The 15,041-nt window shown below is 38.4% G+C and overlaps 1 protein-coding gene across 3 annotated transcripts in view; it reads right to left on the bottom strand.

Annotated features, from left to right (window-relative positions):
• SLIT2 (slit guidance ligand 2) overlaps positions 1 to 15,041 on the bottom strand; it is a 446,646-nt gene that overhangs the window by 30,159 nt on the left and 401,446 nt on the right. For all 3 annotated transcript variants that reach the window (XM_019552853.1, XM_019552854.1, XM_019552852.1), the window contains 3 exons: positions 11,949 to 12,073; positions 11,729 to 11,826; positions 10,219 to 10,358 (listed from right to left, as the gene is read on the bottom strand). In XM_019552853.1, the coding sequence (XP_019408398.1) occupies positions 10,219 to 10,358; positions 11,729 to 11,826; positions 11,949 to 12,073 (363 nt within the window). The remainder of the gene's footprint in view (positions 1 to 10,218; positions 10,359 to 11,728; positions 11,827 to 11,948; positions 12,074 to 15,041) is intronic.

The following is a 15,041-nucleotide window of genomic DNA, read 5'->3' as shown; positions in this document are numbered from 1 at the left end:
ACCTGTAACAGAACAGAAGCTCAGTGCATATAAACCAGTTTCAAAATGGCTGAAACTGGTTTATGATAAACAAGGTTAAATGTAATATCAGACAGAACTGATTTGGGTCAAACTGGTTTATGAAATTTGTCCCAGACCTGTTCACAGTTCAAGTTAAATCACAGTCCTCCAGCATCCCAGCATACTTTTCAGCCCTGGGGTGGGTTGTGTTGTCTGCTCCAGACAGCAGGGCTGGCCCTACCCCTCTGCTTCCTACCTAGAACAGTGAGGACTGGATGACAAGGGGATGTGGGTCAGGGAAGGGAGAGGGCCTGGCTGGGGATGCAGCCAGTCTGCAGGGGTGAGGACTCCCCCTCACCAGGAAAACTCCAGCTGGGGCCTGGGGCCAGGGAATGGGGATTGAACACCCCTCTCCCCTCTCAAACTTACTGCTGGCTGCAACTGTGGACTACAGATCCCAGAGACACCTGGAAGCAGGAAAAGGAAGTGATGAACAACCCTGCAGAGTCCTACGGCTATATTTCTGGAATGCAAATCCTAGAGACCTTGTAGGGCAGCAGGAAGCAGAAGCGAACATACAGCTCATGCTGGCTATGTGCCAGGGAACCATAGTCTAGTGCCCCTCCGGCTTCTGGCCTGAGCTACTGCAGGTATGTGGCTGCATTTCCTGAATCAAAGGTAAATGTCTGTTCACTTCTGTTTCAATTTAATCTGTGCATTTTAAACTAACCTGCAAAGATTGGATTGATTCTGCCTCAAGCTTTTTGACTCTTTACTTAGTAATGCAATAATTTTTAAACTTCAAGGCTAAGTCATTTAGAAGATCATAGAGAACAGATTATTTAGGTTAAAAAAAGTCAACTGTGGGGGAATATATATATATCTCTCTATGAAAACATCCCACTGTTTAATTAGGAACAGTCAGACAACATGGATGTCATACACATGGGTTGTTATACAACACATTTATGACAGGGGATCCTTTATTATTTGAGTGGACAGAGTATTCAACTCCATGTCCTCTCCACATTGTAATTTAAGCTTATGATTTGAATGAGATTATTTAATATCAAATATCAAGGTTTTCTGGACAAAAATACAGCAAATAATATGGGATAATGCAATCACATTCAGAAGGATTTAAACTACTACTAGTGCTATTTTGGGTAACTGAACAATTAGGGTACATTGAAAAACAAGTTTAATGTAGAGCAGTGATTCTCAAACTTTCAGTTAGGGAACCTCTCTACTACTTTTTTTTTTAAATGTGGCAGCTCCCTAATTGAGAACTCCTGCTGCTGCTGCCTCAATTTAACTCAGTGCTTCTCAATCAGGTGCTGCTGCTTCCAGGTAAAACTTCCCCATGCTCCTAGTATACAGCAGGCCCAGAAAGGGCTGTGGCACATGTGGATTCCTCCTGCATTAGAGTTCTCTGAACAGCCTAAAGGAGGCAGGAGCTGATTCAGGCTATAAACCTTCCCAGTCTGGCCCCCACTAGTCTGCTCCCAGAAATAGAGGCACATGTTGGTGTTACACGTATTAAGAAGTGTTCAGTTTTACTTGCTCCAGAATATGTAGGTACTGTATCAACCTTAAGCATCTGAGTATTTACCATATTAAAAAACGTAATTAAAAAATTCTAAATTTCAGTTGTTTTTTTATAAACAGAAGACTTCTCAGTAGTATTAAGAGGCAGATTATCACTCAGAATATTAACATTACTGAAACCACTGAAAAATCAGACCATGAAAATTCTTTAAAATACAAACCCTAGATGTTATTATTTAAATTTTATAGCATTGTTTAAATCCAGTCATCTAAGCTCCATGATAATAAATAAGATCTAGATCTTACTTATTAATTGCTAAAAGTAATAACATCAATAAAAGCACATAAGGACTATGCCTTCAATAGGGAACAGGCAGCCAGGGACTCATAAGCCATGACTGCCTATTGTGGGGTTAGCTGCTTTAGCAATAGGACAATAGGGCAGAGCCCTGCTTGAGCAGTAGGGACATTGTTAAGGCAGAAAGGGTAGCAGCAGTAAGCTTCCCTGAAGGCAGCCTGATCATCAGGCCCACAGTGAAAACCCCTGTGGGGGGCTGGAGAGTCACCAGCCATATTTTGGTTTCATGTTCAAACTGGAGGACCAAGTGTGACCAGTGGGGGAAGTCTGTGGGCCATGGAGCACACCCAAGGGGCACACCCAAGGGTATCTGAGTCCTGCCAGGTCCTGGGCAGAAGTCACAGGGGTACCTGAGGGACATGAGGTATTTTGAGCCTGCTAGCAGCTGGAGCTCAAGACACAGACACGTAGAGACCAAGAGGGTCAAAGCCAATAGAGACAATAAAGTTGACCTGAAGCCAGGAGGGCTAGGGGCCCATAGCCCAGAAAGGGTGTCAGACCAGGGCCAGGGTCCTAGAGCCTAGAAAAGAGGTGAGATAGGGAGGCCTGGAGTCAGATTTAGTGCAGTGGGCCTAGGTTAAAGGGGCTAGTTAGAAGAAAGGGGTGGAGACCAGGAAGGTTGAGGCCCCAACAAGGGTGGAGAGGCCTAAGGAGGCCTAACCTGAGAGTGATTGATGGATAACATCTGGAAGGCATGGGTGTAGCTGTAGAGGTGGAAGGAGGGCACAAATAGCCCTTATGGCAATAGATGCCTTGGGGCATGAGCAAGCCAGGAGGGCCCACATAGCATAACAGGTGAAACTGAAACTAACAGAGTCCAGGAGGGACCTGCTAGCAGAAAGACAGATGAGGGCTCACTTTGGGACACTACAGCAGACTCCCTTTTCACAGAACAACTAACTACATCAAGGCATGGCAGACGAGAGAAAAGATAGGGGACCCAGGGAGCTGGAGTGGGATAGGAGCTGTGTGGCTACTGGGGGGCACTACAGCCACCCCTGAAGCTCATTCCTGCTATGGGTGTGTTCTTAGGATTGGGCCCTTCAGCAGAGTAGAAATTAATTAACTTTAGAAATAATAAGTTACATTACATTTGAAATATTTGAAATAAGTTACAATAAATGGAAAAAAATTATTACGAGCAACACAAAATGAAGGTACTAAAAGTATCCCTCTCCATTTTCTCCATAAATCATAATATTTTCAATACTTCTTGTCACAATACCAAAGCCCCAATTCAATAGAATAATAAGGCATATAATTTGATGTGAAGCAGTCTTAAATGGGATTGCTTATGTGTTTAATCACATGCCTAATTTAACTTCCAGATTTGAATGGTACTCTGAATTATTCAAACATGGTTTGACTCATCATTTTAACAAAAAGTATGTATAAATACTATCATTTGCAAAATAATGTAAAATAGGTTCTATATAATTTTTGTATGGTGTTTCCTTACAATGACTGAAGCATTTAATTTATATTACATTCCTTTTCATTGCATTTGCAAACATGCCTGCAGGAAATAAATTGGCATTCTAGTTCCATTTTATGCACAGCTGAAAAGACTTTCATGTTATACTAGTTAGCTAAACAGCCTAAATATGTCTCACATTTCTGTACAGCTGCTTAAATCTCATCTTCAGCCTGAGTTTACATCTCCTGAGTTTATGATAATTTGTTGTGTGTTTTTGCTCCCAGCCGAATCAATAATTACAGTATATTATGTTTTTCAGACTTGTTTCATACATTTACAATTACTCTATTTCTGATCAGATTTCTCCCCTGCCCTCTTAATCTCTCATAAAACAACATTTCAACTAGAAGCAAGCATTATTACATCATAATAACATCTGCTCCAGCTAGAAGTGGAGACCAGAGTCTATGCATAACATCTCCATATTTTAAATACTATTGGTTATCTATGGATTTCAAAATCACTAATCACCCTTTTATAGTTTTCATTACTAAAAGGAAACATCAGTAATTTACTGAAAGAAAATCCCAATCATGTTTAATTCCTATTAGAAGAATTCAGTGAAAATGAGACACAAATAAAACTACTTTACACATCTGTAATGCAGCTTTCAACTAAAAACTTTATATTAATGAATATCTCAACAGTATTGTAGCAAGGGGGTGAGCAGGGTGACTACCTCAGGCACCAAAGTGAAGGGATGCCAGCAGGTGCTGCCAAGTCAGGACAGGACACAGACAGAGCCATGAGCAACTCATACGGAGTGGCGTGGGGACTGGGGGAGGGCAGCTCCTGCCACTTCATGTACTCCTAAGCAAGCATGGGGGGTGGGGGCATGTGCCCCCTAAATCTGTGTGTGGGGTGAGGGTGGGCTGCCACTGTGGGCTTGCCCCAGGCGCCAAAATTCCTTGTTACAGTACTGTGTATCAGCATGGCTTTGGTACAATAGTAAAAGTAAGAATATACAAGGACTCGAGCTTTATTTGCAAATCATGATGTTGTATTCTCATGACAGCTAATTTCCTAAAGATACATGAAGAAATTACCACAAAACAAACTGGGTGTATGCCAGCCTAACAGGTAATCATAGTGATGAGCTACCAGAGGAGGGGGAGAGCACAGGATCTGAGAATAGCACATACAACCCCCAATAATGAGCATTCTAGGTTTCTTTTTAGTAAGCCATTCCCAGCAATTTGTAGCACTGAATTCTGAAATCATATAACAGATTCTGAATGCATAATTCTACCTTTTCCTATTGTCTAAAAGGGTTTGTTGTGATGGAGGGAAGGGACAGCGTGCTGGGAAAGTGGAGGACATAAGGAAGAGGAAACAGGGTTATGTTCAGCATTTAAGTAATAAAGGTCAAATGCCAATGTTAGAAAATGGTCTAAACGTGTAATTCAAGTAGCTGATCAGAATGTCTTCAGTTACTGGTTCCATATTATTTGTTTTATAATTTTTTTATGTTTATCAAGTGAACGGGAAGAAAAATACAATATAACCTATTAAGACTGGCATGTATTTCCCAAACTCCTTCAATATGTAACTATATAAACATGATTCTAAGGGGGAAGTAGCCACCATCCACTACTCAAATGACAGATTTTTCCCTGGGGAAAATAAACATAGAAAAGAAAAACCTTAAACAATAATCCCAGGTCTTAATGACAATGATCTTTCCAGAGAAACCCAAAATAGCGGGATACTTAAAATTAAGAATATATACCTTCCCATAATGTAACAAATCAGAGTGTGACTTTTAGATACTATTATGTGCCATAACACATGGTCATTAAAATGATGAACAGGAGGCTCGCTATTTTATATCATAGTCTAATTTTAGCAGCACAATTTAGGTAAGAAAATAAATTAGTGCTGCATTCTAATATAGAATAAATTAGAACTGAACTCAAATAGCACTTAGTCCTTACTGGGTACAATAGGAAACCAACTCCAGCATAGGCCATTTTTATTGGTTCCTTGAGTTGCTGCTTAAGTTTTACCATGTTTGAATAAGACAATGCATACAGTATTAATGGTCTGTTCTTGTATGATTGTTTTTTGTGCAAAGATCTGAATCTTTAGCAGAATTTGACACATGAATACCAAACAAGATTGAAACACCTGATCTGAGCGTGTAGCGTAATCTCCTTACATGTTACCTATATAATTTGACCAAGTGTAAAAACTCTCATCCATGTACCTAAGGGAAAGGAAAGCGAGAAACCAAAATAAGTGAAAATAGGCTTAAAAGACAACTGACCTTTTTCCACTTCATTCAGATTAGCAGCTTGCAGCGACAAAGACAGAAGAGACAAGAGACTTTTTACATTGTAATACAACAGCAGAGCACATTAAGCTAATGCACAGCTACAGCAGCAGAGTGGTTGACATAGCATAGTGAAGCAAGCTCAAAATTTTTCCTACCGCAGAGCAAAACAAACAAACAAGGTAAGAAGTATATGCCTTTGTCGGAATTGAAAGAATTCAACTGCTGGACCAGGTACTGACTATGATTTAATGGCTGATGGTAATGAGCAAGAGAAATGATCAACTTTAATCTATAGGATGTACAAGTAATGATCTCACATTCACTAGATTTCAAGGTGAAGAAAAGGGAGATGATGTTAAGAGGACACAGCAAAGTTAAATAGGGCAGGACATAATATGAAGAATTTTATAGGTGTTTTACTTCTCAAAGTCTATCACCAACTCTGGACCTTTGCAGAGCCAATATGCTTACTGTTGGTTTCACAGTTAACTTCTGAAATCTTAAGAGAGTTTATAGTACAGAGCACATGCCACACTGGTTTTTGGTATTGTAATGGTAATGTTAATAGACAGGCATAATCTGAACACAGGATATCCAATTCTGACCATACAAAAAAAGCCCCTAAAAATTACAAGCCACATTAAAAAAAAAAAATGAAAACAACTGTTAGAAAAAGCTATCAATTTTCATAATGGTGTGGGTAGAGCCAAATGATGATAAGTTTTGGCATCAAACAGTCTTTGACATGTTTTGAAATTTTACCTCTTAGCAGAAACTCCTCTTTTTAGAGGTAAGTTTTAGATTCTGTCAGGCCCACTATGTGCCAAAATTAAACTTTAAGAATGAATGATTTACAATTAGGATTGCCAATTTCTAACCAAATTTTCTTTATCCTGTGCAGTAGAAACATTAAACCACACCTTTAGAAAGCCAGGCATGTAAAAAACTATTCTAGTAGGGTGCAGTTTTACATTCAGTTACCAGGTACTATGAAATCCTGAATAGAGACAAATACAAGAAGGGCTAAAAACAGAATAAGAACCTTAGGTCCTAAAACGAACGTACATGTAAAAATGTAAGCTAAGCTACTCTCCCCATCAACCTACCAAAAGGTGGACAGGGTTATTTACAGATCCTCTGTTAATACGGGTGGGTATTATTTATTAAAGTCTATGGTACAAGGATCTGACTCCTGAATTTCATAATTATTCACTTTAATTGATTTTTAGGAATACAGTTGCCGGAATACTATCAAAGTCTGTAACATATTTAAGATGTCTCTTTTGTGTGTGCTGCTAATGAGTTAGATTATTAAAAAATATGAGCAATGTGAAAAATGTATCATTGATCACAAAACTTTTCTATCACACCTCTTACATGATCCTCACTGTCAGATGTCTTTAAAAAATCAGCTAGGGTACACAGGTTGGAATTATGGCAACTGATTTGAGAATGTCCACCCCCACATATGCATACCGGTATTTGAGTCCAGAAACTGGCCCTCAGGGTTTAAGGCACTGGAAGGTTGAGGTATATTTTTAAATTTGTATCATACTCTTTAAATTCAATGCATTTAAAGCTACCAAGAACAGAAATTTGGTTCACAGTACATTAGGATAAATTTTTGCTGTACAAGGATTCAAGGACAGTATTAGGTCCTTCACAGAAAAAAAAATTGACATTTCCCCAGATACAGCTTGCCTTTTTTTTTTTTTTTTTAAATGTACATTCTTTCCAGTGTTTTGTTTCAGGACTAAAAATGAACACATCTATGATGTAGACATCAAACTAAAAACACAGTGCCAAGAGTTTGTTTTCCCCGGTCTATTTCAACATCTCCCTAGCACTAAAGGTTCTTACACAAAATAATATAGAAATGATGCAAATATAGCCAAACAACAATTTTATGCTATTGTATAAAAAACAAACTTTAGTCTGGTGTTCCTCCTAACCAAAAATAATCATGGCCCTGTGATGTTCCTGATCCAAAAGGTTTTTGACTATGGCTATCCATCCTATCTAGACAGAAGGCCTGAGACCAAAGCCATAGAACAAACAAGCACATATGTTACAAAGTTGCCAGGAGAAGAAAGATCATAAAAATGAGTTCTCAACACGTTCAATGGGCTCATAAAACCTCTGGGAAAGCTAAGAGGAAGGGGTTGCAATGACTTCAGTGTGCTCACAACATCCAGCTAGTTCTATCTCACCCTCTCCCCCATTGTTAAATGACTTACCCAGTGTCTAAGAGATTGTACAATTGGTAATGGCTAGCTGGCTGAGACTCCACTCAGGTAAAAGTGAGGAAATAGTTACAGGAGAAACATGTACTTAAACCGATGACTGTGTCTTTTTCTTTCAGATATGGCCCTTGTCACTATATAAATGTACTCATTCAGTTGCTTTCATTCACTCTATGTGGGGTCATGCCATCCAGACATTGTGAAATTGCAGCTGGTGTAGGAATGCAGTTATCAGATTAACTGACATTTCTTACAACTGTGCACTGTGACCCACCCTTATTTTGAGACAAGGTTTACAAATTGCAAGCTCCAAGTCTTGGTTTAAACCTTAAAATAGTCAAGGGATTGTGGCAGTCAAGCTAGAATTCCATGGCTTAAACAAAAGATGAATAGCTATATTTTGGGTATGGCCTTTATTTCTGCAATTCACTTCCCTTTTTGGTCTCCTAGTAGAAACTAAATGCGTATAGACTTTCAAGCTTTTTCTCCCACAGCAAAAATGACCACTCTAGGAGAAAAATAACCTATGAACAACCAGGGTTAAATTGTTCCCAGAAAAAATTCTCATGGGAGACAGAATGTCTGTATTCTTTGTCCTGGCTTAACTCCCCCTGGGGATCAGGAAGAATAGAGCCAGGGGAAAAGCTCCCGGGCCTTCCCAAGCCAGTGCTTCCCACTTTGGGAAAATGTCAGGGAGCTTTAATTTAGTGCTGTCTTCACTCCATTACTGAGACTGAGTGGAATGGACTTGTTCCCCAAATCCTGGCCTGGGATAGGGATGTTAAGTCTTTCCCTGTTGCTTCACAGGAAGCAGAGGAGTGGAGCAAGCACTGCTCCTCTTGCCTTCCTCAAACCAGATCACCAGGGCTAGAGACAGAACTAACAAATAAATTGGTACAAGTGAATGGAAACCTGTTTAAATCTGTAACATGACTGAAGTTCAGTACACCCCTTTCAAAATACCCAAAACTGGTTTAAGATAAACCTGGATGGATGTACCTGCCTCTTTGGCAGTGGAGGAGAGGGTGTGGTGAGCTGCCAGCAGGCTGAGCAGTCCCTGAGCTGTGTGGGGGACCCCAGGCAGCACCCACCTGCTGGCACCTGGCACGGGGGGGTCCTGTGGGGCGCTACAGTCGCAGAGGGAAGCACCAGCCCCTCCACAGCCATGGAGGAAAACACCAAGCCCCCCACAGCTCAGGCAGGCAGGCAGGCAGGCTCCAGGAAGAAAAAAAGACCACTTTTTTTCTTCTTTAGTGGAGCCTGCCTGCATGGGCTGCCGCCAGGTCTCACAGCCCCTGAGCTGCCTGGGGCCTGCCAAGCCCTGAGCAAGTAAGCTTCCAGTGCCCCATGCACTGTTGTACTTCGTTAGGTAGCAAAGTAAAACACCTCAAAGATGTCTTATCTTGCTACATACCAAAGTAATTTAAAGTGGACTATGCTGCCGAGCGTGCAAACAGCAATGCCATTAAAGCAGTGTAAAAAGGCACTTAAGCTACTTTAAAGGCCAATTTTTTGCCATGTACAAAGACCCAGATAGCTTATACATCCAAATACACAAAAGATTCTCCTTCCTGTTCTATGAAGTTACCAAATTTCAGGATCTGTACTCTCTAACTGGGGCCATGGAGTCCACAGAGCTACAGTACTAAGCCCAATATAAGAGTCCTGAATAGTCCTTTGTGGATAATAGCAATGGTTTGGACCTGGATTCCGGCTTACTGAGATGAACAATAAGAAAGTTATCGGGGAGTCCATGTATGGTAGAAGAGAAGGGAGGGTAAGAAATATTGTATTCTTGCCACCATTATGCTTTAGTGAAGAGGTAAAGTCCTGCAACAACCACTGCTCTGAAGCAGCAAGAAGTAATCTTACTGTTCAATTAATATTTTGTACAGGTAGAAGATGGAAAGCAAAAAGGATTGATTTTAGACATTCACAGTTCCTGTGTTTTTTTTCTTTCCTGGCTGTTCTTCACTAAGGTGACTGGCTTGGACTATTAGTAGTAATGAATCTTTTCTGCATGAACTTGCATTTTTGCTAATTTTCATTATTTCTAACCATGACAGAGTTATTAACTAATAAGGGAATCAGCAAATGAACACAAAAAGTTTTCAGTAAGTCTCTACTTTGATAAGCCACCAAAAAGCAAAGAAACACAGGATGAAATCTCAATTCCATTGGAAATAATAGCAAAACTTCCATGGTCTTTAATGGAATCAAGATTAATCTACAAATAATAAAATATAGTTCTACAGCTTTACTGAGATGCATTATTTAACAATTGTTAAATTATCTATATTTTCCCTCACATTCCTACCTGTGTATTCAGGTGGACAAAGACACGTGTAGTTATTTATTCCATCTACACAGGTAGAATTATTTTCACAGTCATTATCTTCACAGTCATCAACATTCACTTCACAGTTTTCACCTTCAAATCCATCTGCACAAGCACACCTGTAATAAAGAAATTAAATTTGCTTATCCTGAGTTCAGTTGGGGAGATCAAGCAATCTTACAAACATTCTGAAATGGTCTGTCTTACAAGTAACAAAGAAGTATTTTCAAATGTTAACATTATAAAACAGTGATTTTCACTTGGTATGCCCTTACAATGTAAAAATGAAATGCTTCCTTTGCAATTTGTCTTCCACAACTGAGTGCATGTTGCCTTCATATCATAGATTTACTCATGAACGTTGCACTCCTTTGATTTTCAACACAGACAATATCAGAGTATAATAGTCCTACATAAAGGGTCCTGAGCCTGCAAAATCATATGCATGTCTAGCTTTACTCATGTAAACTTTTGTAGGATTGACCTTTATGTGAAATGCATAGATATACAATAAGAAAACCACTGGTTTATCTTCAGGGAAGAAGCTACTATGCCTTTTTGTATGAGGATATAGTATATGAAAACAAATAATGGATGCAAATTGTTCACACACATATGCACAAAGTATATTTATATATAATAAAAAATGTCAATGATATTTCTGGTGCACCCATCATGATAGTTATATAATGATCTTTGAAACCAGTCACATTTTCAAAAAAGACACTGGTCAAATTCTGACGTTAGAAAAAATATGTCAGTGGCATGATATTAAAATGTACATTGTTAATTGTTAATAGCAGGCATTCTTATCTTTTGGTAGAATTTAGATTAAAAAAATAAGGGTAATTTCTTAATGAGTTGCAGGATAAAGAATGTTTCTTTTTAAAGTGGCATTTTAACAAGCTTGAGGAGTAGATTAGCATTCTTATGTGGAATTATTAGTCATTTAATAAAGAACTTTATTTCATAATTCATGAAGTACATCTGGAGTAATTGTACTGTGTGATTAAATAACTTGAGATTAAAAATGCTCACAGCATGTTTATCTGCTGGCATGGTGGGTTTGAAATGAATCATTAATCTTCTGTTTCACTGGGATTTACATTTTATCATTTACATGCTGTCCATTGAAGTAATATACACAACAACAGCTGAATTGTGAGACTTTTTCAGCAGGGATCTAGCTAGCTATTAATTAGCATAATGGAGTCAACACTGTGCTGTCTTGCCCTGATATGCTTTGACTAATCACAGTGTTAAAAAAAAGTTTTAAAGCATTTTAAGCTTTCTGAGGATGCTGACATTCTCCTAATATTTCCAAAGTCCTTGAAGACTATCACTGTGGTTTTGTGCCCTCATTAATCTCCTCATTATTCCTTGGGATATAAGACTAAATGGCCAAAAGATTTTACACTTTTTCTAATTTAACAAATGGTTCAGACTCAGTAGGGCTTCTCTTTTGTTTCTACTGATAAAAGCCACTTACCAGAATCCATCTTTTTCTCCTTCCTTCAAATGGCAAGTTCCACCATGTTGACAAGGATTACTGATGCAGGCATGAATTGGAATATCGCAGTCTTGGCCCTGGGATAGAATCAAGAATAAGACAACCATTGGATGTTCATGAAAAGCTCCTGTAATATTTGGGAAGAATGATGAAACGTATATGTTCCTTAGCTCAGTTCTTTAGCTCACCTAGTACATACCTTAAAGCCATAAGGACAGGTACATCTGTAGAAGTCAACAGGATCATTGTTACAAGTTCCATCATTTTTACATGGATTTGATAAGCAGGGGCTACATTTGGCGAGAATATTAACATCCACAGGCCCTTAAACAAAATACAAATTCAACACTTAGAGATAAACGTCTATTATTTATTCATTTGTATTGGATAATATATTTGTGTCATACTGCTTTTTGGGCATTTTCTTGTGATACAATTATTGTCTAATCATTCTGGCACTTCTGTATGCTTTAAAACCACATCAGATGGATGAGGATCTGCTGGCCAGCTATACTGTTTTAATTATCAGAAGGCTGGATGAGTGCATAGGTACCTTGAGATCATGCTTAGGCCTGTCATACAAAAATGTTCTTATACTATCCTTCAGAAAGCCTTCAAACAAATATCCTCACCATTCCAGCCCACCTCAGAGTCAGACTGAGGGTGAAAACAGATGTTGCCTTTCCTCGTGTCTTTGTGCCACCATAAAATTTTAAATATAGGTCGTTTTGGAGCACCTTCATCTGAACCCTCATTAAATAAAGGTTAATTTGTTGTGAGATTCTGCAGTTGTTCTGTAGAACACTTTCAGGGGGCCAATTGTGCAACAAAATGTCACTTCTGTTAGTGCCCCATGTTCCTATTCACCTTCCATTCACTACTGGTGAGGACCAGTTGTTGTAATAAAACTCAAGTGGCTGAGTACTGATAAAGTCTGCCTTTTCATAACTGCAATCAAATGGAGCTTGTCTTATTTACACTCTAATATTAAAATAGTTCAAAGGTGACCTTTTTGAATTTATAGACATTCTGCAAAAATAGGGTGATTCTTTCTCTCTCTTTTATACATGCATAAAAAAAAGTCCATTTAAACAGCACAGATTACTTAAAAAAAAAAAATCCAGGCATCTTAAAAATTCAAAACAGATTTTCCCAAAGGTGCATTTTTGAGTTACGAGTGAGGTTAGTTGAATTTTTGTCACATGAGTAAAGACACAGGCTATGTTTTCACAATTTTCAAGTAGCTAATCCTGACTCACAGATTGTTTTCCTAGTCCTCTGTGGGAGACAATAGACATGTGACCGAAAGAGCAGCAGGGTGACTGGAACCATTCTCTATTAAGTATGCTAGACAGGTGCTGTCACCTGGGCTATAGACAGCACATAGCAAACACCCTGATCCCCTGATTTAACATTGGAAGGGTGGCTGGGAAAGATTCCATTATGTATCCCAACATGGTAAGGAGAACAATGGGGGTGGGGCAGATGAAGAGTCAATGGGGCCCTCAATGTACAGTGAATACTTTCCAAACTTTGAGGTTCCTGTGTTATTAAGTTTACAAATAGTTCTGCAATTCTGACACTGGTTTAGTTCATGATGTTGTCTGATTTACCATAGGAAGTCTGGTTTCCTGTGTGCTCTCCAGTAGTAAATAAATGAGTTGCTACTTCAAAACACTAGTGTCCAATAAATGAGATTTTATATGGTATTTCGCAAAGGCCTGTAGTTTTAATGCTGTACTTTTATATTGAGGGAAATTGGATTAATGCCTTTATGTATAGTGTGTCTATGGTAATATGGAGTTCTGAATTTATTTATTGTCCTTGAAATTCTTGAAAGTTGAAAATGAGAATACTGCATAATAGCAAAAGTATAAGAACATTGAAAATGATAAAATATTCTACATTTCTTTCAAACAGAACACCAAAAACACTATCCCTTGTTTTGCCAAATAGCTGCTTTATTGATATTATTATTTTTTTTTTTGTACTGTTGAAGTAGGCAAAGCTTCAAAGTCCCATTGTCTTACAGTGTAAGCCTATCTCTTTCATGCGACTTCTCTTTCTTGGTTTTATTTTATGTAACTTTTGTTTGCTAATTTTCAACGCTGTCCTTGTGTAATAAACAGATTGCACACATAAAGTTAATTCAGAATACTTCCCATGCATATTTAACCTAGTGGGAAGAGAGGCTATTTGGGAAACGATAATTTATTTAAAATTTTATCTTCTGCTGGTGGCTCTCCTGGCAGAACACAGAATTAGTTACTCAGGTGCAGAGTTAAATACACCTCTAATATATGTTTACATTAAATGAAAACTTTGGGTGCAAAGCAATCACCCAAAATGAAACAAAGACTTTTCATATGAAAATAAAGATTTAATAGTAACAACATCCTTGCCTATAAATCATACATTCTTCACTGATCTTGGGCTTAAGGTTGAAGAATTTTATCAATCAAAATAATTTGCTAAAAAGCTGTTTGTATTAAGTGGTGAAGTACAAATTATACTCTATGATTTTCCTGTCAACGGTTTGACAACTATACTTTTTATCTGTAGTGACAGACAAGGTGTTGTAATGAAGTTAACAGGAACTGAAGGAAGGGAAACTTGACCCTGTGCCATCATGCTTGTTATATCCAATATTGTATTTGTTATATCCTGTTTTCAGCAATGTGTGGACGGCCATGTTGGGAAACAGCTGACCAAGTTTGTTTTCAATACTTTTCTACCTTTTGTGGTTGAGCTCATATGGAATTGCAAATAATTAAAAAACACAGTGAGCTGCAGAAAGGTGGTGGTTTTATTTTCAGTGACATAAAACTCTGTATGGATCATTGACCATTTGTTTGCATCATTGCCTTAGTTTAAATAAGAAATCTAAAACTAATTAAAGTTCCTGTTAAAGGGAAAAAACAACATAGCTAGGCAAGTTGAAACAAATGTCACGAAATTATCATTGCAAATGTCCTGCCTATAGGCTAATGCTGAGTGAATGGCAGAAGGCTGTAAGGTTCATTCAAGCAAATATGGAACAAATGAAAAAAGTGAGTGCTAAATGATAATTCTATGCTGTAACATTATGCTTCCTCGTCTATTCTTCCGGTGTCTATCCCCTGCATTTGGTGCCTTGCCTTTTACTTCATGTATAATAAAGATGTAAAATATCAGTAATTTTGATTATATTAAACACATTAGATTTCATAGATTTCATAGACATTAGGGCTGGAAGGGACCTCGGGAGATCATCGAGTCCAGCCCCCTGCCCAAAGGGCAGGAAGTCAGCTGG

This window comes from Crocodylus porosus, unplaced genomic scaffold (assembly GCF_001723895.1).
Source record: "Crocodylus porosus isolate Cpor-Errol unplaced genomic scaffold, CroPor_comp1, whole genome shotgun sequence".
Taxonomy (NCBI): Eukaryota; Metazoa; Chordata; order Crocodylia; family Crocodylidae; genus Crocodylus; species Crocodylus porosus.
Note: the sequence above shows the minus strand (reverse complement) of the source record. Positions and strands in the feature narration are given on the sequence as shown.